At 58.9% G+C, this 23,088-nt stretch overlaps 3 protein-coding genes across 9 annotated transcripts in view; 2 read left to right on the forward strand and 1 right to left on the reverse strand.

Moving 5' to 3' along the window:
- The first annotated feature begins 7 nt into the window (after window positions 1-7).
- LOC135314124 (flavin-containing monooxygenase 3-like) lies at window positions 8-418 on the forward strand. The gene has a single exon (XM_064455769.1). The coding sequence runs from the start codon at window positions 8-10 to the stop codon at window positions 401-403; it is 396 nt and encodes a 131-aa protein (XP_064311839.1). The 3' UTR covers window positions 404-418.
- An 859-nt stretch (window positions 419-1,277) lies between these two features.
- PRKAB2 (protein kinase AMP-activated non-catalytic subunit beta 2) lies at window positions 1,278-9,403 on the forward strand. Of its 3 annotated transcripts, none has more exons than XM_064454675.1 (8): window positions 1,278-1,458; window positions 3,990-4,167; window positions 4,410-4,576; window positions 5,468-5,561; window positions 6,144-6,258; window positions 7,493-7,626; window positions 7,939-8,007; window positions 8,454-9,403. In XM_064454675.1, exons 2-8 carry the CDS (start codon window positions 4,006-4,008, stop codon window positions 8,529-8,531), a joined length of 819 nt encoding a protein of 272 aa, XP_064310745.1. In that variant the 5' UTR covers window positions 1,278-1,458; window positions 3,990-4,005; the 3' UTR covers window positions 8,532-9,403. The 3 variants fall into 3 exon arrangements, with proteins under 3 accessions (XP_064310745.1, XP_064310743.1, XP_064310744.1); XM_064454673.1 differs by having other exon boundaries at window positions 1,280-1,458; window positions 6,144-6,264; XM_064454674.1 differs by lacking the exon at window positions 1,278-1,458 and adding an exon at window positions 2,755-3,031 and having other exon boundaries at window positions 6,144-6,264.
- A 207-nt stretch (window positions 9,404-9,610) lies between these two features.
- Window positions 9,611-23,088, reverse strand: part of PDE4DIP (phosphodiesterase 4D interacting protein) — a 35,323-nt gene continuing 21,845 nt past the window's right edge. For 4 of the 5 annotated variants that reach the window (XM_064454670.1, XM_064454668.1, XM_064454669.1 and 1 more), the window contains 3 exons: window positions 22,735-22,872; window positions 22,323-22,435; window positions 21,061-21,552 (listed from right to left, as the gene is read on the reverse strand). In XM_064454670.1, the coding sequence (XP_064310740.1) occupies window positions 21,378-21,552; window positions 22,323-22,435; window positions 22,735-22,872 (426 nt within the window). In that variant the 3' untranslated portion in view covers window positions 21,061-21,377. Of the gene's footprint in view, window positions 10,119-10,422; window positions 10,470-10,561; window positions 10,701-10,778; window positions 10,917-11,165; window positions 11,354-11,533; window positions 11,636-11,860; window positions 11,986-12,069; window positions 12,248-12,339; window positions 12,460-12,609; window positions 12,742-12,917; window positions 13,140-13,621; window positions 13,817-14,198; window positions 14,417-14,729; window positions 14,782-15,004; window positions 15,241-15,475; window positions 15,951-16,035; window positions 16,153-16,286; window positions 16,456-16,536; window positions 16,853-16,953; window positions 17,115-17,235; window positions 17,328-21,060; window positions 21,553-22,322; window positions 22,436-22,734; window positions 22,873-23,088 lie in introns of those variants that run through there. The other variant, XM_064454672.1, reaches the window with a different exon arrangement.

The following is a 23,088-nucleotide window of genomic DNA, read 5'->3' on the forward strand; positions in this document are numbered from 1 at the left end:
TACTGCCATGTCCACATGCCAGCACCCACCTGCCCTCCCTGCCCACAGGTACGTGAAGAGCCAGCGGCACACCATCCAGGTGGATTACATCCCCTACATGGACGAGCTCGCCTGCCAGGTGGGGGTCAAGCCCAACCTGCTCGCCCTCTTCCTCACCGACCCCAAGCTGGCGCTGGAGGTGCTCTTCGGGCCCTGCACGCCATACCAGTACCGCCTGCGGGGCCCGGGCAAGTGGCCGGGCGCCAGGGAGGCGATCCTCACCCAGCATCAGCGTGTGGTCAAGCCCCTGCAAACCACAGCCAAGGGCCGTCCTCCCCACTCCAGCACCACATCCCACATCTTCAAGTTCTTCAGCATCGGTTTGATTGTGGCCACCCTTGCCTATGTCTCGCTCTCTCCTTAACCCAAAATGCAGGAGGCAGCGGGTCCTGTTGGCAATCTTCTTCTCTTCCTTTGGGCTCAGGTGTTTCTGTAGTCTCGTACTAGGTCTGCCGCCACACCAGGAGGCATGGAGGGGGTTGGTTCCTTGAAGATGCAGTCTGCTCTTTCTCACCTTCCTGCTCTGCCAGAGCCACGTGAGATCTTCTCAGGGGCTGCTCTGAGGACACGGATCGCTCCGTTCCCTAAATCCTGGCCCGGCAGCTCCGCAAGCTCTACCCATGAGTTGTCCGTACAGAGGTGGTGCAGAAACCAGGAACTCGCCTGGCCAGGGCGTCTCGGGAAAAGGGCAATAAAGCTGGTCCCTGTGCCAGGGGGACCAGGGACCAGGCTGCGGGGATGTCTCAGTCTCTGGTGTCCATCCTGAGGCGTCTGTCTTGCCCACGCAGGGCCTGCCCAGCCCACAGGCCCCCTGGCCGCTTGCACCCACCGCCAGCCAGCTCTACCCCACAGCCAGCCTGCCCACCCGTGGCGCGGCAGCCCAGACCCACGACCATCCCGGATCCGTTCTTTCCCTGCCACCCCCAGGCTCCGGCCCCACCACTGCCCTAAACCGGCGTGGCCGCCCACCCGCTGTAGGGAGGGTGAAGCCGCACGGCCCTCAGCCGCCATGTCCAAGGCCAGGCCGGCCGCAATTAACGGCAATGGGCGAAGTCGCCCTCAAAAAACACGGTGCTCCAGGCAGCGGGGATCGGGTCGGCGGTAGCGGCGACGGCGGCGTCGGAGGGGGGGGGCGCGGCCATAGAGCGGCGCGGGGGGGGCGGGCCACAGCGCCCCGCAGAGGCTGGCGGCGGCGGCGGGGGGTGTCGCCATTTTGGACGGAGGCGGAGAGCGGGGCGGCGGCGGCGGCGGCGGCGGGCAGGTGGGGCCGCGGGCGGGGGCTGGGCCCCGCGGCGGGGCCGTGTGGTGACAGCGGGGTAGTCACGGCTGGCCGGCCGCGAGTGGGTGGCAGCGGGCCGGGCGCTGCTGCGGAAGACGGTGGGTGAGGCTCGGCTGGGCGTCCCCACGGATGACACTGAGGTGGGTAATGGTCGCCTGGCCCCCTCATGCATAGTCGCCCCAGCTGTGCCCTGCAGCCGGCCCACAGCCCCTCAGGAGGGCCCTGACCCTGGCCTCCTCAGGGCCGTGGCAGCCGCTGCTTCCCTGCAACCCGGCGTGGAAGGGGAGCGGGCGGCCGTGGGCCAAGCGGGCCGTGACAGCCCTGCCACCGCTTTGCAGAGCCCTTGTCCTAGCCGTGCCCACTTGGCGTGAGTCCTCTCCCTGGTTTCCCAGCTCATCCCCTTAATGTTACAGCAGCCTCACGGCTGAGCTCTGGTTCCCTTCTCTGAAGGAGGGAGGCAGGAGAGTCCAGGCGAGTCATGCTTCCCTGGGACTAAGTGTGCTGAGCAGAGACCCCATTTCTCCAAAATAAACCCTCTCAGGCTGGCCACCAGCGTTTCCTAGTGCGGGTCACCGGGTGGGAGAGGCAGCCAGCATGGCATGTTTCAGGGCCCACTGGTGTATTTCGTGTGTCATTTTCAGAAGCAAAATGGGGAGGTGGGGCTGGGTGAAACTGAAGGGGCCTAGTGATCCGCAGGCAGGCACCCACCTTACTGCAGACTGCAGCTGGCAGCATCTTGCTGTCGAACTGGGAACGGATGCGCTGACGCTGCGGATGTTTGCTTGGTCTCTGGTACGGGCAGCGCTTCCATTAGTGACTTGGATGTACTTGTGGCACTCCATCAGAGCATGCCGTGCTACAAGGGCTTGTCTGAATGCAGGAGGGTTTGAGCTGTAGAAGTTAATGCCATAAAACCAAGGACTGTGGGCTATGCTCAAAGAGCTCACTGTCCCAGTGCAGCAGGATGCCTGTGTGCACAATGCAGGAGGTGGGGTGGTCTTGCCAGCACGGGGTTTTGAATGCCATGCGCTGGAAAGGAGCCACCGCCTAGGAGGAACCTCAGGAGGTGTTTGGAGAGCATGACCTGTGAGGGTCAGCCAGAGGGACTGGATTCCTTTTAGAGAAGAGAAAGGGAAGCTTTCATGTCTGTTAACACCTGCACATATCGCTCAGGTATGTCTTGGTACAAGAGGATGTTCAGGCTTTCCTACCTTCCTCCCCATAGATGAGAAGTAAAGGAGCCTTAGCTGGGGAAGAAGCTCCTGAAGAGCAGGTCTAGTGGCACAGGGTCAGGTTTAGTGAGGAGCCAGCTGAGCCTCCTCCAGGGCAGAGCAGGAAGATGTCAGAGCAAGTGGTGCAACTCATCTGCCCTGGTTCTTCAGGTACACTTGATCCTCACTGAGAGGGGGTGGGGATTCGGGTTAGCTGTCCTCTTGAGCTGCCTCTTAGTGCTCAGGATTTAAGAAATACTTTAGTAATTGCTCCATAATGTTCTAAAGCCTGGCTTTGGCTGGCAGCCTCGCCTGGCACCCTTCATATAACTTGATCTTCTAAACAAATCCCCAAATGTTGCAACTGAGTGCATGGAGCAAGGCTGGCTGTCCTCCTGCCTTGCCCTGCAGAGCCCGTGATCGGTGCAGTAAGCTGAAAGCTGCAAAATAAGCCCAGGACAGGGGCAAGAATGCCCAATCCATCTCAGCTTCTGGAAACTTGGTAAGGCCTGAAGAGTCCCCTGTAGCTTGCGGTGGCTTTGTTATTTGTTCCAAGAGGTGTGTGGCTGTTCATGGCTTGGCACTGAATGGCCAGCTCTTCTGCTTTGCCTTCTCTGAGCTGGGTGAGATCAGGGGTGACAGCCCATGCCCAGCTGCAGAGTGGCACTGAGGCGGCTGGTGTTGCCCTTCCTTTGTCATGCGCCTCCGGATGGCTGGGCAGACGCCAGAGCGCTCAGGGTGGTGCTTCTGGTTTGGGTCACAACAAGCAGACCTCCTCACTGAGCTGTGCCTCAGCTGACGTGGTGGTTTGCCTGGTGAATCGTAAGTGAATGCTGTCAAGAGCTGAGCCTTTTGCAGACACCATGGTGTTAGCCCCATGCCTTGGCCAAGCCCCAGCTTGGATGATTCCACTCGGACGCTTTAAACACTCCTGTTGCCTTTGCCAGGCGCGAGGCTCCGCTCTTCTGCCCACAAGCTCTTGGAGATTTGTTGGGAGTTGTTAAACAGCTGCTACTTTCACTCTCTGGCTGTTTTCTTGCTGGATATAGGGGATTTGTCTGTAAAGCCTGACGGTGGGACTGTGAAAGAGGCTCTGTTAATGCCAAGCAATTGATTTGCCACTAAAGATTTGCTTTATTTTTCAAATCAGGTCCTCTACTATGCGAGCTGCTAAGGGCTTATGTGGGACACAGTGTAACCAGTATTGGGTTTGGAGTATAACATTTACCAGTTTAACTAGAGTGATATCATAAGGATATGGCTATAATTAGGTCAAGCTGTCTTGTTTGTTAAATTCCCCTTCAGGTCCCAAATTTGGCAGTGGGAATGAACTTTGGGCCTTTTTTAGGATTACTGTCAGTCTTCCCTGGCAAAGAGCATTGGGAAACGGTACCTTTACTCCCCTCCTTGCTGCCGGAGCCCATGGGCTCAGGCACACTGCCATCCTCTCTTTCTCACAGGGGCTGCTGAGCTGTCATGGGGAACACCACCAGTGAGCGAGTGTCTGGGGAGCGCCATGGCTCCAAGTCCCACCGCTCAGACGGCTCCAGTGGCCCCCACCCTGCCAAGGAGCACCCACACAAGATCATGGTGGGCAGCACTGACGACCCCAGTGTTTTCAGCTCCCACGACTCCAAGGTAGGGGCTGGCCTCTGCCTTCCCTGTCCTGCTCCCTGGGGCCCTTGCTGGGGCTTCAGCTCACTGGCTGTGTGGGGCTGTGCTCCCAGCCATGTGAGGGGTCTGTGGAGAGCTAGGAGGCCAGAGGAGTTCTGTGATGCTCTTGTCTGGGATGTCCAGGTGGGCTGGCAGAGGCCAGGGGGAAGTAAATGTGGTCCCAGTTGTCTCAGTGTCTCAGTCAGGTTCTGGTTTTCTTTGCTCAGATTCCTGGGGACAAGGAGTTTGTGTCGTGGCAGCCGGATCTGGAGGAGTCAGTGAAGCCATCCCAACAGGCTCGTCCCACTGTTATCCGCTGGGCCGATGGAGGCAAAGAGGTCTTCATCTCCGGATCTTTCAACAACTGGAGCACCAAGATCCCGCTCATCAAGAGGTAGCCAGTCCCTCAGGTCACTCTGTGTTCTCCTCCACTCAATTGCAGCGAGTGTTTTCCCTTCTGTGTGCTGGCTGCTGTTCCCTTTGCTCACCTGGCTTTCTCACCCAAGTTAGAGTGTCTGAGCACAAGTGTATAGTCAGCTTCTTCCCTGTGGGGTGCTGTGTGGTGATGGCAAGTTGTGAAACAGAGGGACAGGGCAGGATGGGCCACTTTGCTTGCCCAGGTGGATGTCACACAGCAGCTAGTCCTGGCACCAGAGCCCTTCCCAGGTATGCAGCAGTCCCCTGGAAGCTGTCGGCTCTTCCCTTGGCTGTGGCCTTACCCTGTGCCTAGTTGTGTTGTTGCCAGTGAGGGCTGGTGTTTTGTCCCTCACGTGTCTTCCTGCCCTAATGATGTTCTGCAATACATCTGTGATTTCTGTGGAAGTGGTGTGTAGGACTCTGGGCATAATCCCAGCAAATCATCTGGAATGGGTTTATCTCAAGTGCAGGCTTAACAGACCTGCTACATTTGCTACCCCTGTCCTGCAATGCCATCGCAGTGTTAGATGTGTTGCCCATGCATCCTCTCCAGTGTGTCTTGCGCAGGGTGTCTGCCACACCACTTTTCTCTGGGCACGCAGGGCAGGTCTGCAAGCTGGACTGCCTCCTGTGCTTGTTGCAGCTGGACTCCTAGGGGTTTGAGCCACACTAGTGCTCTGAATGCTTGTGCCTGTGGTGTCTGTACCTCAGGTAGCTGACGATGAGCAAGCCTAACCCTGCATTAAGGTGTTGGGGTAGAGGGCCTGGGCAGTACATGAAAAAGTGCAGTCTTCTGGGACCCCTTGGAAAAGCAGCATCCAGAGCATCAATGGGGTAATGCTGTTGCACGTCTGTTCTCTCTGCACAGCCACAATGACTTTGTCGCTATCCTGGACCTCCCAGAAGGAGAGCACCAGTACAAATTTTTTGTGGACGGCCAGTGGGTCCATGACCCATCTGAGGTAATGGTTAAAGCTTTATCCCTGAAGATCTTGTTCCTTCAGGGGACTAGACATGATGTAGCTGTAGCAGAGAAAGAACAGGAAGAGCAGAGGGTATCTGCCAAAATGAAAGGAGCACCTCCATCCCATGAGTCCTTTCAGAGGCTGATTCCTCTGGGCTTAGACATGCTGACTGGGGGAATGTCAGGGAGGTACCGAGGGGCAGGGAAACACCAGGTGGCCTTTAAGCCCCATTCAGAATTGGCTATGTGGGAAGATGGGCCATGGGGTTATCACTCACTTGCAGGTTCTCCAAACTGAGTCACACGGTAGTAGCCTGAGAAGGAGAGGTCACTTACCCATCAGCACGTAGCAGGATGGAGGATGAAAATAGGAGGTGATGTAGGAGCCTGGGAGTAAAGGGAAATCCTCCCAGGGTAAACAGCAGGGATCTGCAAGCACAGAGCAGAGCTAGACACTGTCCACCTGTGCTCTGAGTTAATAGCGTAGCAAAGACAGCGTGAGCTGGGAGGACCTAGGAAGCATCGCATGTGCTTCAAATGGAGGTGAACATAGGAAGACTCTTACCTCAGTTCTCTCCAGCCTGTGGTCACCAGCCAGATGGGGACGATTAACAACCTGATTCACGTCAAGAAGTCTGACTTTGAGGTGTTCGATGCTTTGAAGGTGGATTCCCTGGAGAGCTCAGAAACCTCAGGTCGGGGTGAGTTTTTGTGGCATTACAGCTTTGCATGTGCTATTTTCCACCTCCTCTGCTCTGAGACTCGCTGCTCAGGGGGGTGACCAGACCCCCTGAGCAGAGGTGTGGGCCTGCACCCAGGAAGAGTAGTGTTTGGCAGTGTGTTCTCAGCAGCCCACAGCTGAGGCCTTGTCTCCATGGAGGGGCTGTGCTGGTGTAACTTGTTCTGTGGCAGCACTGTCCCAGAGCAGGGCCAGTGCCCGTGCGCAGTTGAGGCAGCCATTTCAGGCTGGTGAATGCTGGGAACATCGCCCCTTTCTGCCTGCTCAACTGTGAGTAAGTCATCTGATCTGGGTACAAGCTAGGTGAGAGCAGGACCCAGGTTATTTTCAGCAGCCACTCTTCATTTTCATGCCAAGGTAATTTGTACTAGTGCTAGCACATCAGAAACCTCCCTCTCTGCTTGTGTTACAGCAGCAGGTTAGGTTACCACGCAGACACCAGAAGTGCTGGCTTGGTGTGTAAAGCTGGCAGGTTGCTCAGTTATGTTTTGTCCAGGGAGCTCTGAGTGCAGCCTGCTGTCCCTGGTACAAACCCCGTCTCAGATGTAGCCTGAGTTCCACCTTCTTGCTCAGCCTGGGCAAGAGATACATCGCTGGAAAGAAGCCAGCAAGCAGCAGGAGCTCCAGGGAGGAGGAGCCCATCCGGGTGCTGGCTGTTCCAAAACAATCAGGTCAGATGTGGCTGGGAGGTACCGCCAGTCCAGCTTCCAGTGACCTCGAGCTCCTATGGTCCCTCACATGGACTGAGCAGCTGCTCAATTTGGACTTCCCATCTGCCCTTTCTGGGACCTTGTCAGGCAGTTCTGCAGCATCAAGAGTGTGCAGGCGTGCTGCTTGCTGTGCCCCTGCTGCAAATGGTAAAGCTCTGGGGCAAGCCAGATGCTTGCTACAGGGAGAGGGACCCAGCTCTGCTGTGAGCCGGGCTCTTGGGGTGGATACCGCAGGGTGCCTGTGTTGTATCAGTGCATGTACCAGCTTACAGCCCTGCTTGGAAACATCCAAGGCTCGCCTGGCTGCTTATTCTGCTGTGAAAAGGTTGAGTTGTTGCTATAGGATATGTGTCCATGGCTCATGGAAGATGTGTGTACCTGAAAGACCCTGCTGGGTTCTTCTCAGCATTTTGGGAGCTGATCTGTGCTCACCAGTCCTGCTTTAGGCATTTCATGTCTCCTCCTGTCTCTTCTCTTTAGACTTATCGAGCTCACCACCTGGTCCATATGGCCAAGAGATGTACGTATACCGGCCTGAGGAGCGCTTCAAATCCCCACCCATCCTCCCGCCTCATCTCCTCCAGGTCATCCTCAACAAGGACACCAATATCTCGGTGGGTACCAGCCTACTGCTTGTATACGGAGAGCTGTATACAGCTGTATACAGGGGTTGGGAGTCCTGTCCTCAGGGAGCCTGGTCTCCCCTTGGCTGGGGCCTGGCCCTCGGCATTCCCTGGGAAAAGCGTTGCTTTTCCCATTAACCACGCTGGTTTGGCCCTTTGCTCTGCCTGGTACTTAGCTGAGCTCTGTTGCTGTTGAGAACAGCCAGAGACACCAGCAGCTCAAGTTGCCTGAGATGGCAGCTCCCTGTGGTGGCTGGGGCCTCAGGGCCCTGCTGTTCCCCTGTGACACTCCTCTTGTCCTAGTGTGACCCAGCACTGCTGCCCGAACCCAACCATGTCATGCTCAATCACCTCTACGCGCTCTCCATCAAGGTAAGGGCAGGTCCCGCGGGGCTGCTGGGTGAGGGAAGGGGAGCTGCTGTGGCTCCCAGGAGCCTGCAGTGCCTGCAGGGAGCAGAACTCAGACAGCTGTGGGTTGGAGAGAGTGATGCAGAGGTGGGAGGACCCACACAAGGACAGTTTGGCTGGCCGATGAATTATGGCACATGCAGGGATGTAGGCTGTGGTCTCCTTACAGCCCCATTCCCTGTAGCTGCATCCCCAGTTTGGTGGCGCTGGGTAGTCCTGGGCTCTCCTGGTGCATACCAGACCCTTCCCTCACTCTGCCCTGGCTCCCTGTGGTGGGTGTTGGACGTGTCTCACTGGCTGCGAGGCTCAGGACAGCAGGGACAGGCTGGGGCTGCTCCCCAAGCCCACAGAGCCCTCTTCCTGATGGAAGTAGGGGTGCCCTGCTTTTGCTGACACTGTGCCTCTCACAGGACGGCGTCATGGTGCTCAGTGCTACACACCGCTACAAGAAGAAGTACGTCACCACACTGCTGTACAAGCCCATCTGAGCTGGGGCCTTGCCCACCCCCCCACGCAGGACACGAAACACCGCTTTGTCTGCACACACTGGGCCACGGGACTGTGTGAGAACTGGCCACTGGCTCCAGCCTGGAATCTGGCAGGGACACAGGCCCTGGCGATGAGCCCGAGGCCGCTGGGGCCTGTGACACTGCCCCATCCTACTGGTGTGGTTTGATTTAACCCTTGGTTTCCACTGACCTACAGCTCCCCTTGGCTTTTGTGAGTCTCTGGGGCCACTTTGCTGCTCACCAGAACAGCCTTTCCTCACAGCCGGCACGGAAAGGGCTTCACCCTACCTGCCTTCTCCAGCCTGCAAGGGCCCCAAGACAGTCCTGGCACTGCCCCCAGCCCAGGCCTCCAGGACCGTGTCCTACCTGCTGAAGGTTGCTGTGCTGTCCTGGTGATGAGCCTCCAAGGCCACCGTGATCCCTAGGGGCTGTGGGACACCCCAGCCTGCCACCTGCTCCCTGTCCTGCAGCCCTTAGTGTGGGGCTGCCCCCCTCCTTGTGCTCCCTAGCCCTGAGGAGTGCTCTCAGCTCTGGCTGCAGCCCCAGCCCTGCCCCAGGCTCAGCATCGAGCCGGCAGGAGGGAGGGTACAGCTGGATGCAGCTGCGCTTACCTGCCACCGGGACAGCACCACCAAGGACTGAATGCCTGCCCCATCCCCAACACGGAGCACTTCTGTGGGGCAGGGCTGACCATCACAGCCAGAGGGTCACCTGTGCACACCCACGCTGGAGGCGCCCTGGGGAGAGCGGAGCAGGGCAGGTACCCCAGGACCCCAGCTACACCGCCTGCTGCCGGAGCAGTGCCATGTGACAGCGTTTTCTCTATTTATTACAGTATTTATTGTTCTCGGTGCTGCTGGCCTGATGTTGGCGGGGGCTCTGGAGCAGTTAGGGGAGGGAAGGGAGCACCCAGTGGGGTGCAGAGCTGCCCGTGGGGTGCTGGGGTGGGGCTCAGAGCCACTGCCTTGGGGCCAGCCAGTGCCTGTGGCACCCTGTGCCATGGGTGGCTTGGGTGGGGGGAGCACGGCTGCAGAGACGGGCATGCCAGAAACACCACAACCCAAAGGAAACCTTTATTGTGGACTCTCCAGCTGCTGAACAGGACGTGGCATTTCATACAACTTCCTCCCGTGCTGGGGCCCCAACATGCCTGGGGAGCCCCTGAAATGCAGCTCCAACACCTCTGTCTATATACATATACATACATCCACAAGCAGGGACAGGTACGCAGCAGGGTTACAAAGGGGACCAAGTCCCAGGGTGAGAGGTGCTCAGTGTGGGTGGCTGTGACACACCACTCTAAGCACCATGGGTGGAAAGGGGTGAGCGCTGAAGCATGGGGCAGGCAAAGTCCAAGCCTGCAGCTGCTGCTGCTGCTGCAAGGCCAAGCAGAGGCAGGTGGAGGGTATGTGACCACTGCAGCAGCCTAAACCCACTAACTGTCCACCCCAGCCCTCAGAGTAGCAGGGACAGGGTCTGCTCCAGTATGGGGCGTCCGTAGCTAGGGGCGTCACTCCCTGCCCTGCCTGGGGCTCATGCGATGGGCAGGGCCTGCTGGGCCTTCACCTGGTGAGTGGAGAGAGCACATGTGGCGATAAGGGGGAGCACTGCCAGGGCAGGCCCACGGAGGAGGACTGCAGTGCCCTGGGGACATGGAGGCTAAAGACAGCCAAATAAAAGTGGTCCCTGTGTGACACGCACACACACACACACTCTGCACCCAGCTGGCCCCTCAGCACGGCCCCCCAGAAGCCACCACTGCCAGCAGAGCACAGGGTGTCTGACATCTGTGCCTGTCCCCAGGGCATCAGGGCTCACCAGGGCAGGGGCACCCGCCCCTACCCTGCGCCCGCTGTCAGGGCAAACTCACCTCCAGGTTTGTCCTAGCTTTGCGCAGCACGCTGTGAGTCCTGGTCACTGCAAGGGGGAGAGAGAGGTGATAGGGTCAGTGACTACTGGGACAGCCCGGCCGTGCCACCGTGCAGCAGGATGCCACCTGGGCCACGTACGCTGGCTCACAATGAACTGCTCCATGCTGTCCTTGAGCTGGGCCGTGCTGCGCAGCTGCTCAGCCGTGCTCTGCAGAGCATCCTCCCTCTCCGAGAGCTGGGCCCGCAGCGCCGCAATCTCTCCCTGTAGTGCCTGCTCCTGAGACGAGATGAGCATGATAAGCAGCAAGCAAGCATCCAGCCCCACTGCCCTGCCAGCCCCTGGCCCAGTGCTTGCCTTGTCCTGGTGCTGGGCAGGGCCGATGGGCAGCGCCGTGTTCCAGAAGGCAGCGAGGAGAGACGCACACTCTTCCAGGACACGGTGCAGGTTGCTGGCGCTGCCCCAGAGGTGTCCTGCGCCCGTCCACCCCAGGGCCTGTGGGAGAAGGGTGCGGGAGCGAGTGCTGCTGGGGCACCTGCATCCTGCCGCACCTGAGGTCCTGCTGCGGCCAGCACAACGCTGCTGGGCAGTGCCGGCAACAGCCCCCAGGCTGGATGCTACCTGCCACTTGCCGGCCCTGCAAAGCTCGGGGCTGCTATTGGGCTCAGGAGCTGCTTTATGCAGGGTCATCAGAGCAGGGTCTGTCCCACAGCCGCTGCCAGCCCCATCCTGCCCACGCTTTACCTCCTTTCCTGGGAGCGGGCAGTTGGGCAGCCCAAGTGCCGGGCGCGTGAGACACATCAGCTCATGGGCCAGCGCCTTCCCCTCCAGGATGTGCTGCTCCAGTGCCCGGTAGGTGTCCAGGCAGCCAACGATGTGAGCCCCCATCGGTCCCTCGCTCTTCCTCCCTGGTGGGTCTGCCCCACGTGGCTCTGTGGGACAAGCAGGGCAGGGTGAGGATCACTGCCTGCTCCCCCACCACCTTCCCCATCCCATCCCGGGGGCTTGACTCTGCCCTTGGCTTTCTGTCCCTGCTCAGCAAGGGTGGTGCCATGAGTTTGTCAGGTCTTAGAAGCCCTGAGGCACATGTGTGGGCAGGCTCTGGTACCCACCATCCATCTGCTGGGCTGCCAATGTGCCAGAGGACAGCGGGGAGAAGAGGGGAGCTGCTGAGCTCGTGCCAACGTCCCGCACTGGAGGAGATGGGAAGCAGCCTGGAAGAAGAAGCTACCTGAGAAGCTGTGGATGGCCATAGCTCCATACAATGAGCAGCTGAGGGACCTCCCCTCCCTTGCTGCCTGCCTGCAGGGCCACCAAGAGGAGAGGTGTTTGGGACCACCCAAGGGTTGCAGAAGGGCCAGGCACCCCAAGACCAGGAGCTGGGCAGAAGAGCTGGGGCTGGTGGCAAGGGCTGGGCGGGCTGGGTGTAGGTCCCGTACCTGCACGGGTCTCAGCAGAGGGGACAGGGAGGCTCTCGTAGACGTGCAGCTCTGCACGCAGGGTCTCCAGGAGCAGGCGTTGCTCCTCACACTGCTGCTGCAGGAGTGTCACCATGTGCTGCAGCCTGCAGAGGGGTGACACACAGGTCCAGGGCCAGCCATGTCACCCAGCCTTGCTGGCCCCAAGGCCACAATGCCCCAAACCTTACCTGTTGTTGTCCTCCTGCAGAGAGCGCCGCCCCTCTCGGAGCTGCCGGAGGCTCTCTTGGCGCTCAGCAAGCTCCTCCGCCAGCCTCCGCTGCTCCCCGCGCCTCTGGTCCAGTTCTGCTTCAGCCTCCCGTGCCCGGGAGCAGGCAGCCAGGAGCGCCTCCTGCACCCGCGCCAGCTCTGGGGATGGAAAGCACAGGGGTGTCACTGGCACCCCACTCAGCCAGTACCCTCTGGGACTCAGGCCTGGGATGCTGGTGGCCTGGCCCTACCTTGGGAGAGGTGGTCACGCTGGAGCCGCAGGGTGCGGTTGTCCTCACGCAGAGCCTGGTTCTCCTCGCGCAGCTGCAGCCCTGGCTCCAGCCCCTGGGCATAGACATCACTGGGGAATCCTGCAAAAGGGGAACTGGTGCTGAGTCTCTCTCCTGACACCCTGCCATGCACAGGGTAAGTGCCCTCCCCATACAATGGGGTGTGAAAATGTTGGGCTCCCCCAGATTGCAGTGCTCCCAGGCAGCCCCAGCCTCAGTGCAGCACCGTACCGCTGGCCTTGCCTGTGGAGGCCAGCCGGCGTTCAAGCTGCTCCCGGAGCCGGTCGTTGGTGCAGATGGACTCCTCGAGGCGCTGGCGCAGGCTGCGTATCTCCACCAAGTGCTCCTCCAGCAGGTCTGCCCCTGCCACAGCCGAAGAGAGAGCTCAGGACAGGGATGGCTGTAGTGCTTGCCCCGTGTAGTCTCCTCTATCCTGCCCCATACCGGAGCCATGCCAGAAGCCATTCCAGTGCTGGGTCTCCTCCCTGCTCCCCCACACCCAGCTGGGATGTCCCCATGCTTTCCAGCATAGACCATACCTGTTAGTTTCTGGCTGGAGGGATACCCCAACGGCAGGGCCCCGTAAATCGGATGGCCAGGAGCAGGTATGTCCCAGAGGGAGCGGGGCTCAGTGGTTCCAGGGGTCTCAGCCAGGCTCTGCAGTGCGCTGTGTCGGCAGAGTAATGCTGGACCTTTGCTGCCCTCTCCGAAGGAGCTCAATGGGGCTGTGGGCTTTGCTGGTGCCGTGGGCAGTGTCACACCTGCACACACAGGGCAAAGCAGTCAGGAGGAGGAGGGCAATGAGCAGGGAGGAAGAATGAGGGTAACACATTCCAGCCATACCCATTCCCCCTGAAGAGCAGAAGCTTTCCCAGCGCTTGCTATTTACATGACACAAGTTGGAGGGTCTCAGCCCCACGCCTATACAACAATTAACCAAACCAGTCCTTTCCCAGGGGCCCTGGGATGTGCAAGTGCCCACACTAAGGGCTAGTACTGCCTCAGCCTATGTCCATCCCACCTACCAGGTCCTCTCTACTTGTCAGCCACATGTCCCCGTTATCCCCCAGCCAGAGTTGGGGCCCCAGCCTTAAAGCAGTAGCCCCAGGTAGCAGAAGAAGGGCCAGGGAAGGACAAGCAGGTCACAGAGGGTGGGGGGCCATGCAGCACAGCAGGGCACAGCACAGCATACATGGCATGCAGGGCAGACAGGACCTGCCCCACACCGGAGGCACGCGCTCACTTTCTCCCAGCTGCCTCTGGAGCACCTGCAGTTCCTGCTGTGCCTCGGCCAGGGAGCAGGCGGGGGTCCCGCAGCAGCCCAGAAGCGGGGGGGCTGCAGGAGGTGGGGCCCCAGCAGGCAGGAAGGGGGACAGCCCAGGGGCCAGTGCAGGCAGGGGGGCACTAACGGGTTTGGACAAGGAGTCAAAGTGAAGGCCTACAGACAGGAGAGAGACCAAGAAAGATGTTAGCATAGCTCTGGCTCAGCCTGGCAGGGCCCCCTTCTCCCCAGGGACCCTGGCATGCCCCGAGCAGCTGAGTCCCCATGACCGGAGGCACTGCAGGCTGGGATGGGCCACACGAGGCCAGTGAGGTCCCAGCCTTACAGGGCTGTGGTACCATAGCAGGGCTTCCCAAGACGCTCCTCTGCAGCCCCAGGTACTGTGTGCTCACATGCCCAGGGTGGCATTGGAGCATGCTGCTCCACAGGCAGCCCCTGCCCAGGCCTGATGGGCACCTACTGCTGCAGGGACCAACAAGCTACAGAAGGGCTGCATGTCCCCAGCCCGCAGTTGTGGCTCCCGGGCACTCTGCGGTACCTGTGAGTCGGGCAGGCTCCTCACGGCACTGGCTGCACTCGCTGGCCATGTCCCCGTCGGAGCAGGGCTCCAGCCCCTCAGACACGAAGGAGGCACTGGTGGCAGAGCGCGATGACTCAGAGGGTGGGCGGCTGCTGCCTGGGGACTCACAGCGCTCCTGCAGTTTGGCCTCCAGGCTCTCGATCATCTTCTCCTTCTCCTGGAGCTCCCGGCTGAGCCTGTGGAGGTGGCCCATCACTGGGGCTGGCAGGGCAGGATGACCCCCATCCCACAGGCCTTCCTTGCTGTGCTGTGCGCACTCCAGCATAACATCCCATACACCGCATCCCCCCCGTGCTGCAAGGCTGCCCAGAGCCATGGGGTGCCCAGACCAAGCCTGAGGCACTCCATCCCCAGCAGAGAGGTGGCCACAAGATGCCCACCCAGAGCAGAGACCCTGAGGGTACCCCAGACCCTCACCCCAAGAGCAGTGATAGCCCCTGGGGTACCCACGCAAAGCAGATCCCCCAGGCCCTCCCTGGGAACAGGTACCTCAGTGCCAGGAGTTCATGGCTTGTTTTATCCTCTCCATCTTGTCGATCTCCTGAAAAACCAAGCCAGAGAAGAGCCAGTCAGTATCCCCATGGCCCAGGCTACCCACCCCCCAAAAAGAACCATAGAAGGATAGCCCAGCTCAAAGTGGTTAGCTCACACAGCACAAGGTATCCGAGTGGCCCCAGCCCTTCCTGACACCCGTTAAAGCACCCCTTCCCAGCCCGCCATGCCCCATGGTGCCCAGCTCCAGTGCCCCCCACAAAGGTACTTACTGGTCCCCAGCTTATCACTGAGCCTCTCAGCCAGCTGCCTGCCCTGGGTCAGCTGCTCCCGAAAGCCCTGGCCCAGGTAGTAGTCGATGTCGGTGCCACGGAGGAGCTCCTCGAAGGATCGTAGGGCATTGCGCAGGTGCTGGGCCAGGCTGCGGCTCACCCCACGGCCCTCCCGCAGCATCTGCCGCAGGTGGGAGAGTTCCCGAGCCTGTGCTTGGATCAGCGAGTCGTACTTCCTAGGGGGGATTGGCAAGCTCGGGGTCCACAGGGCTTCCAGACCCACCCAGAGAGCATGACAGGGATGGGGTACCATGGGGGGTCTGGGCACCATCCACCCCTGGGTCTCTGCCCCACTGTGCAAACACCCTGGGGGTCTGGCTGCCAGGAAAGCATGCAACAAGAAGCCACAACCTTGGGCAACCTGTGGAGACCCCTGTAGGCCCCCATCTGGTCCTGACCCCACAGTCATACCCTGGCCAGGTGGCAGATTGTAGCTCCTTTGGTAAAACCCCTCTGGGCTTGGTTGCAGGCAGCTGTGCTTCGAGGAGGGCAACGCGGTGCACCAGGTGCTGCAGGTCACGGTGTGCTTGCAGGGCGGGTGGGCAGAGGGTGCCATGGCCATCTGACTGCCAGCCCTCGTCCTCATCAGTGAGGCTGTGGGCCGGGGAGGCCAGGGCTGTGGGACCCAGTGGGGGCCGCTCGGCACCCGAGGTGTAGCCACTGGTGACAGAGATGGAGCGGGCACGGTGCTGCAGGCTCTGTATCACCTTGTTGGCATTAAGCAGCTGTATCCTGAGGTCCTGGATGTGCTGGCGCAGGGCTCCCACATCTGCAGATGCCACGGCATTCCGGGCAGCCTTGCCCACCCTGGGCATCCCTGGCCGGAATGGGGACCCCAGATCCTCACCCAGGCTGGGCTCACTGAATACATCTGGCTCCTCACACTCTGCAGAGGGGACAGGGCACAGTGTCACTTTTCCATGCCAGTTACGCAAGGCACAGGGATCCCTGGAGCCACTGGCTCTCCTTACCTGGACTGGTAGTCTCATCCCGGTCAGCCTCAGTCTCACTTCGTCCGCATGTCTCATAGCCCAGGTCCTGGAAGTCTACCTGCACTTGCTTGCTGAGCTGCTGGGCATGGGGTTCACCTGCCGGGCAGCGCTGTCAGCTCAGGGTTCCCCTCCGGACAGGGTTCACCATCCCTGCCCCACATACAGTGCCATGCAACAGGGCACGCCAGGCTCAGCAAGGACCCCCTGTCCCACCTGGGGTTTTAACTTACGGAGCAGGACATGGTACTTCTCCAGCTGTTCTGCTTGTGCCTGCACCGTGGCCTCCGAGGCGGCAAGCTTGTCCTGCAGCTCCTGGCACTGCCTTTGGCCCTGTGCCATCTGGGAACACAGCTCCGCACCCAGCCCCAGCCAGCCCCCACCAGGGGCCATGCCCTCTGCCTGCTAGAGGGGGGATGGCTTGTGAGCTCCCCACCTCCATCCCCATCCCCATCCCGGTCCCTGTGTTCCCAGGGCACTTACATGGCTTCCATCCCCTCCACCCAGGGTGCCGGGGCAGGGTCTCTTTGGCACATCATCCTGTGATCGTGCCTCCAGCGCTGGGCGTTTGGTTGGCACAGCTCCCCTCTCTCCTGGGACCCCCTGGCCATTGCCATTGCCACCAGCCAGGCGGTCCCCAAGTGTGCTGCGGCTCTTCCGCTGCAGCCTGTGGGGCTCGAGGGCCAGGGGGTTGCCTGGCCCAGCCTCCTCCTGCTCCCCACTCTCCAGCAGTGACGTGGCTTCGCCCATCCGCTCCTTCAGCTCTGCATTCTCCAGGCACAGGCTCAGCATCGCCTTCCTGGGGGCACACGGCACTATGAAGGGCAGGCAGCAGCCAAGACATGGGGTGCCCCCTTGAGCTGCTGCCATGCCCTGGCTCCCACATCTTGGGGCTCTTGCCTGATGTGGGAGACAGAGGAGAAGCCAGCTTCCTCCAGCTGTGCCTTCAAGTCCCGCAGCTCCTCTTCCGCCCGCAGCTCCCGTTCCGGCACAACAGGTGCTGTGCTCCCCTTCAGGGCCCTCTCAGCGCCCCCGCTTTCCTTAGGGGACCGGGGGCTGCTCTAGAGGGAAAAAGACAGATGGTGATGGGGATGTTTCCAAAGGGGCTAGGACACAGTCTGGCAGCAGCTCAGTGCCCAACTCTGCCACTCCTGCTCCCGGTACCACGCTGCCCTGGCTTACGTGCTGAGTTGCCACGCTGTGGACTGCCTCCTCCTTGATGCTGTCAGTGAAGTTGGTGCTGGCATCATCAGCATCTATGCCTGTGGCCTGACCTAGGGGACAGCACAGCACAACAAGGCACTCAAAGCACTGGCAATGGTGGCACTGCCTCTGTCCCCTCCTCCCTGGTGATGCCCGTGGCCACGGTGGGCAGCCTCGGGGCAGGTGCCTGCTCTCATACATACCTGGTGCTGGGGTACTCCCAGCAGGACTGAGGTCTCCCCACAGTCCCTGTACCCTGCCACCCCCTCTCTACATGCTGGAGCTCAACCCTGCACCCTGTACTGGCCCTGCACCAAGGGAAGAGACAGTTCCAGCTGCCTGCAGCTCAGGGGATGACACCCCAGCAGTGGTACCTGCTCCACTCACATCTCTGCCTTCACACCACCTTGTCCTTGCTGCCCTAACACACGTGTACCATGCCACGCACCCTACAGCCACTTCACAAGGCACAGCCAGTAGCAGCAGCAGGTGCTTGGGCAGGGGCCTCACTGGAGCTGTCCCAGACTGGCAGGAGTGTGGGGGTGCACCCCACACAATCGCCTGCCCAGGCAGAGGCAGCTTAGGGAGGGCCACCCTGCCCATGCTGCCCAAGCCTGGCTGCCATGGGTGGCGCTGGGCTCTTTGCAAGCCCTGCACTGGCCTTGCAGACCTGCAGCAGAGCTAAAGGAACGCTTCCATCTCATACCACAGTGTGCAGGGGGCTGGGACGCACCTTGCCCCACAGAAGTGAGCATGGGACATGCTTTTCTGCTTGTGGAGCTCTGCTCCTGGCCCATAGGGGCACAGCCCAGGGCAAGGGCTTGCACCCCTTGTTGATGCAGCCTTCCTCCTACCCAGCTGCAGGGCCCTGCCTGCTCTGCTTCGGCTCAGACTGCCTGGGCTAGGACACAGGTGTATCCCCAATTCCTCTTGCCCCAGGCAGAGAGCCCCAGGGCTCCAGACTAGCCTCTGGGGCTGTGCAGGGCCAGGTTTCACAGCTGCCTGTGCCCAGCAGGAGATGCAGCTGCTTTGGCCATGGCCAAGCCCAGCACCATCAGGTGTGGAGGTCCCAGACAAGGCTGAACATGGAGCAAGGGAACGCAGAGAGATCCTGGCAGGAGGAGAGAGGCCACACAGCACTGGTGAAGGAGAAGCCACAGGGAACCACATGGCTCCTGGGAAGGAGAGCCGAGGTTCAGCCAGGAGCACGCCTTGCAGCAGGGGCATAGCACCACATGCATATAAATGGTGGCACACTCAGGAGACCCCCTCGTGACAAGCAACTGCCAGGAGGCTGCAAAAATCAGGGGCATCTCGCTGCCCAGGCTGGGCAGACATCACCCTGCATGGCAGAGTCTGTTCGCCAAAGCAGCCGAGCCCCAGGGAGCAAGGGCAGCCATCATGGAGAAGCGCTGTTCTGGGAGCAAAGCACCTGGAGACAGCTGGAAGTGGCAGCAGCACCCCCATGAGGAAGCAGCTCCCGTGGGTGGCATTCAGCATAGGCAAAGTACAGCTCTGTGGGCCCCCAGGGACACAGCCTGCCAGGTAACAAACCACCTAGGGCTACATCTCGATGGCTGCAAGGCCCCATAGCATGAGGAGACATATACCCTCAGCTGCGGGCTTTGCTGGAGGGCTGAGGGCCATGTGCACAGGGGTCCCGAGCTGGGTGGGCAGGGGGGCTCAAAGCCAGCACAGCTGCTCTGGGGACATGGGAGAACCACCTTCTGTGCCAGGGTACAGCACCCCACTTCTCACCATCGCCCACAGCTCCACACGGCTCAGCTCTCTGGGACTGGGGCACAAAAAGGGAGCACAAATCTCAAGATGGGGGGCAAAAAAAACACCAACGGAGGAAGAAGTGGAAGATGGTGCTCGGGGAGCAGAGAAGTGTGCACACAGGGCAGACTACCCAGGCTGATGTTCACCAAGTGCTTGAATCCTTCATTGCAGCAGGAACACACCAGGGTACAAATTCAAAGGGACAGGGGACGCTCAGCTCTCTGTATTACCAGCAAAGGAGACAAGAGATGCAACCCCAGCATTATTTTTCACAGACTCTGCTGTTTTTCCACACCTAGCCTGAAGGCAAAGAGAATTAGTTGCATGGCTTAAAAATTGAACATGACACACAAGACACCCGGGTGCATTGGCTGTGCCCAAAGTCTTCACACTGCTGGGAACAAGGGAAGGGAAGCAAGGCCCCAAGAAAATTGAGAAAGGGGAGACCTTCACAGAGCTATGAGACAGCACAAAGCACTACACAGTTTGACAGAGGGTGGTCTCAGCCATAGGATGCTTAGGCAGGTTCTCCTGAAGGGAAGAGGAGTACACAGCCAGGGATATCAGGGACGAAAGGAGGCCCTAAAGAACACAGCAGAAAAGTTGGGACACCTCAGCCTAGGATAATACTCCCCTATGGAGCACTTCACAGCAGTGATGCTAGCAGAGGTCAGGGGCAGATCTGCAGCTAAACTCACACACAAGAAGACATGGAAGCCACTGGAGCACCAGCCAAGACTTCCCTCATGCCAGGCCAATGAGTCTGTGCTGGGTCCTGGGCTTCATGGTTCACGAGGGACCAGGGAGCCAGCCAGGCATCAGAGCCAGGATGGGGGGAGGAAGGTGGAAAGGTAAGGACAGGGACACAAAGGCTTCTACAAAGTGAGAGGCAGAAGGAGAAAGAGAAGATTGTACTACACAGAGAAGTGAGAGGAAGGGAATGAGATGAAACACAAGAAAGGAAAAGCTAATCAAGAACCAGAGCTGCCCAGCAGCCACCAGCTGTGTCCCTTCAGGCCACATGGGAACTGCTGCACTCACCACCCAGCTAGGTGCACACCCAGAGTAGTGCCGGCTTGCTGTGTGTGAAGGGAGAGCTGTGCTGCCTCCCACCCCATCTGAGGCAGGGAAGAGAAGACCTCAGCATGGGTGCAAAGCATGCAACAGGTGGTGCCATAAGGAACAGTCACAAAGATGTGCAGCAGAGCAGTCACAGGTCCAGGTGGTGCAGCCTAGCAAGATGGAGCTCTTCTGCTCCACCCACTCCTAGTTCAGCTCCCCAAGCAAGCAGAAACAGATGCTCAGAAGTTTAAAACTTGATCCTGACACCTTGGGGAGCGATAAAGTACGAGACAGCTGATCCATAGCCTGCTGTGCATGGGAAGCGCAGCTGGTCATCAGAAAGCTGTTGCTATTGTTTTTCAGCTCTCATGCCAGCTCCAACACTCCCAGAGGAGGTTAAAGATGCCCTAGAAATAGGTATGCACTGGTGACAAGTGGGACTGTACCCAGCAAAGCAGAAATAAGGCCTTGGCCATTACCCAAGGGGCATGTGGAGCCTGTCAGTGAGATGTGTGCATACAAGGGAGGGAGCAGACCCAGCCCAGACCCTGGGAGCAGGGACAGGTCTCAGTCACTCCAAACCATCTGTCAAAAAGAAGCAGCTCTCCCCTGAAGGCACTCACAAACCAGGCTGAGACAACTTACAGCTGAGGGGGGATTTTAGTCAGTAAAATCATTAATACTAGAGTTGGAGTTGGCTTAAGCACAAAATGAATTGGTTCAAAAAAAAAAAAAAAAGAAACCACAAAAAGATTTGTGTAAGAGCCCCAGGAAGCGCCACCAGGTCTTGTGGCCCTTCTCTAATTCTCTGGCTCTGGAACCCACTTTTCCACATACCCCTTCTTCTTTTGGGCCGGCCACCATCAACCCAAGAGGGGGATGTCACTGGGTAAAAAAAACAGTGAGGGAATACAAGAACTCACACTCATGCACTTGGGAGATGATAGAGGACATGTGGTGTTTCCTTCAGAGAAAGGGAATCTTTATTTGGCCCATGGGGTTGGAAGGAGAAGGGAGTTGAGGGAAATCAACTAAAATGGAATGATTTGAATGTGCAAATACATCAGTGGCCACCAGGGTGGGTCAGACAGGAACATACACGAGACAGGTGGATTGCACTAATCGCCGTTTCCAAAGCAGCTCAAAATAAAACAAAAAAGCCCTGCACCAGTTCTATCGTACCATTACTAAGTACCAAAGCAACCCTCCCAGAGTCAGTGAGACAGGCTCGCTCAGTTAGTGAACCGTTTCCGTGGCAGGTGGGCGAGCGCCAGTGCTCAGAAGGCATGCTGGGGTAGGACTTTCACACGCTCCTGTTCCCCACCTCCTATGACGCCCTGCATCTCCAGCCTGCTCAAACGCTCCAAACTTCTTCCAAGAGCTTCTTCCAGCTGTCCCCGGAGCTCCTGGACCCCCTCCAGCTCCACCTGCAGAGTGTGGTCTCTCGCAGCACTAATCAGACATGCCGCATAAAAGGGAAGAGGGTTAGACAGGCTGCAGCAAGTGCACACCAAATTGGCCCCTCCATCCGGGACTGCCGCTTACTCAAGGCACAGACTTTGCACGCTCCCCAGGCAGCTCAGCCACCTCTTGCCTCACCTCTAAACCTCCCCAGAGCACAGCCATCCCCAAAAAAGGCTCCAGCCCATGGTAGGGGACTCCTAGTCACAGCTGTTCTTCAGTACTTACCCAAGCACTCCACTTATGTGCTCTCTTGCTATCAGGTAGCTCAAATATCCCAGAGGCTGCAGCCCCATTAAGGGCAGGGGATTAGTGCAGAGGGCAGAGAATGCAGTCCATACTGCGCTGTGGGACAACCGCCTGGATAAGCACCTAGATAGATCTTCATCAACTCAACAGTTGGTTGGGAATTAGACAGCAGCCTCTGAAAGGTAGCCAAGTGCGGGTGGGAAGCTGAACTGGGAAATGGATATGCTGGGGAACAGAGATGCAAATCCCAGGGCCTGAACAAGAGGTGGCAATGGCGGGAGTTTACATAGCGTTTCAAACTGGCCACTGCAGCCTCTTCAAGGGAGGAAGGCAGCCTATAACCTGGACTCCCAAAGCCACGTTTCTCTGATTCTTTGCCCCGACTCCCTCTTTCCCACAGACAGCTCTCAAACTTGCACAATGATCACTGCTTCAGGGATTGCCCCACTGACCACCCACGCTTGCCCCAGCAGCGGAGCAGGGCAGCACAGGGCCAAGGCAGCCTCACTTACCTGTCTGGGTGCGTGTGAAACTTTACCAGGCTGCCATAGAGCTGCCTCTCTGCCTGGAGAGCCTCATTTAACCGATTCCTTTCAGCCACCAGCCCTTCCAGCATCAGTAACAACTGGTTGGAGAGAACAGACAAGATGCAACACTTAGAGACAGAAATCAAAGGAAGCATCTGGCTGTCCCAGAGAAACAGGGGCTTTCCCTTCCTTTCTTGCTTGTGTTCAGTGATCAAGTTGACCAGTGTCACCCTTGGACTCCCAAAAGACTCTCCTCCTTTGTATTCCTCCTATTGTACAGGGCCAGCTTCCAAGAACAAGCACATCTCAACATATCCAAAGGCTGAAAAGAGCGCCTCGTAACTTAGGACCAGCTGAAATGTAAACACATCTAAGCTTGCCCCACATGGCACACTACCTGCTGCCTTCTGTTTCCAGTAGCCTCTTGTCCTTGTGACTCTGCTATGGCCACTTTCTCCCGAAGCACCAGCACTTCTTGTGTCAGCCTTTCTACGGCTGGAATTTCTTCAGGATCTACCAGCTGCATCTGCAGATCCTGAAAACCAAGAGCAGGAGGGCTCAGTGAAGAAGGTATCAGTAACAAGGACAGCTGGACCTTCATAATCCTCCCTGGAACACAACTGCCAAAAGTTTCCAGTGTTTGGAAAGACCTAGGTCTCCTAAGAAAGAAATACTGAAGCACCCACAGTGTATTAGGCACAAACAACAGCCTGGAGGCAGGAACTGATAAGGGACACAGTGAACTCTGTTT

Source organism: Phalacrocorax carbo, chromosome 6, assembly GCF_963921805.1.
Source record: "Phalacrocorax carbo chromosome 6, bPhaCar2.1, whole genome shotgun sequence".
Taxonomy (NCBI): domain Eukaryota; kingdom Metazoa; phylum Chordata; class Aves; order Suliformes; family Phalacrocoracidae; genus Phalacrocorax; species Phalacrocorax carbo.

Excerpts from the sequence above, each read along its gene's own strand:
- PRKAB2 (XM_064454673.1), top strand. The coding sequence starts at position 4,006 with ATGGGGAACACCACCAGTGAGCGAGTGTCTGGGGAGCGCCATGGCTCC. Across the intron at positions 4,577-5,467 it reads AAGATCCCGCTCATCAAGAG|CCACAATGACTTTGTCGCTA; the intron begins GTAGCCAGTCCC and ends CTCTCTGCACAG. Across the intron at positions 5,562-6,143 it reads GGGTCCATGACCCATCTGAG|CCTGTGGTCACCAGCCAGAT; the intron begins GTAATGGTTAAA and ends AGTTCTCTCCAG.
- LOC135314124 (XM_064455769.1), top strand. The coding sequence starts at position 8 with ATGTCCACATGCCAGCACCCACCTGCCCTCCCTGCCCACAGGTACGTG.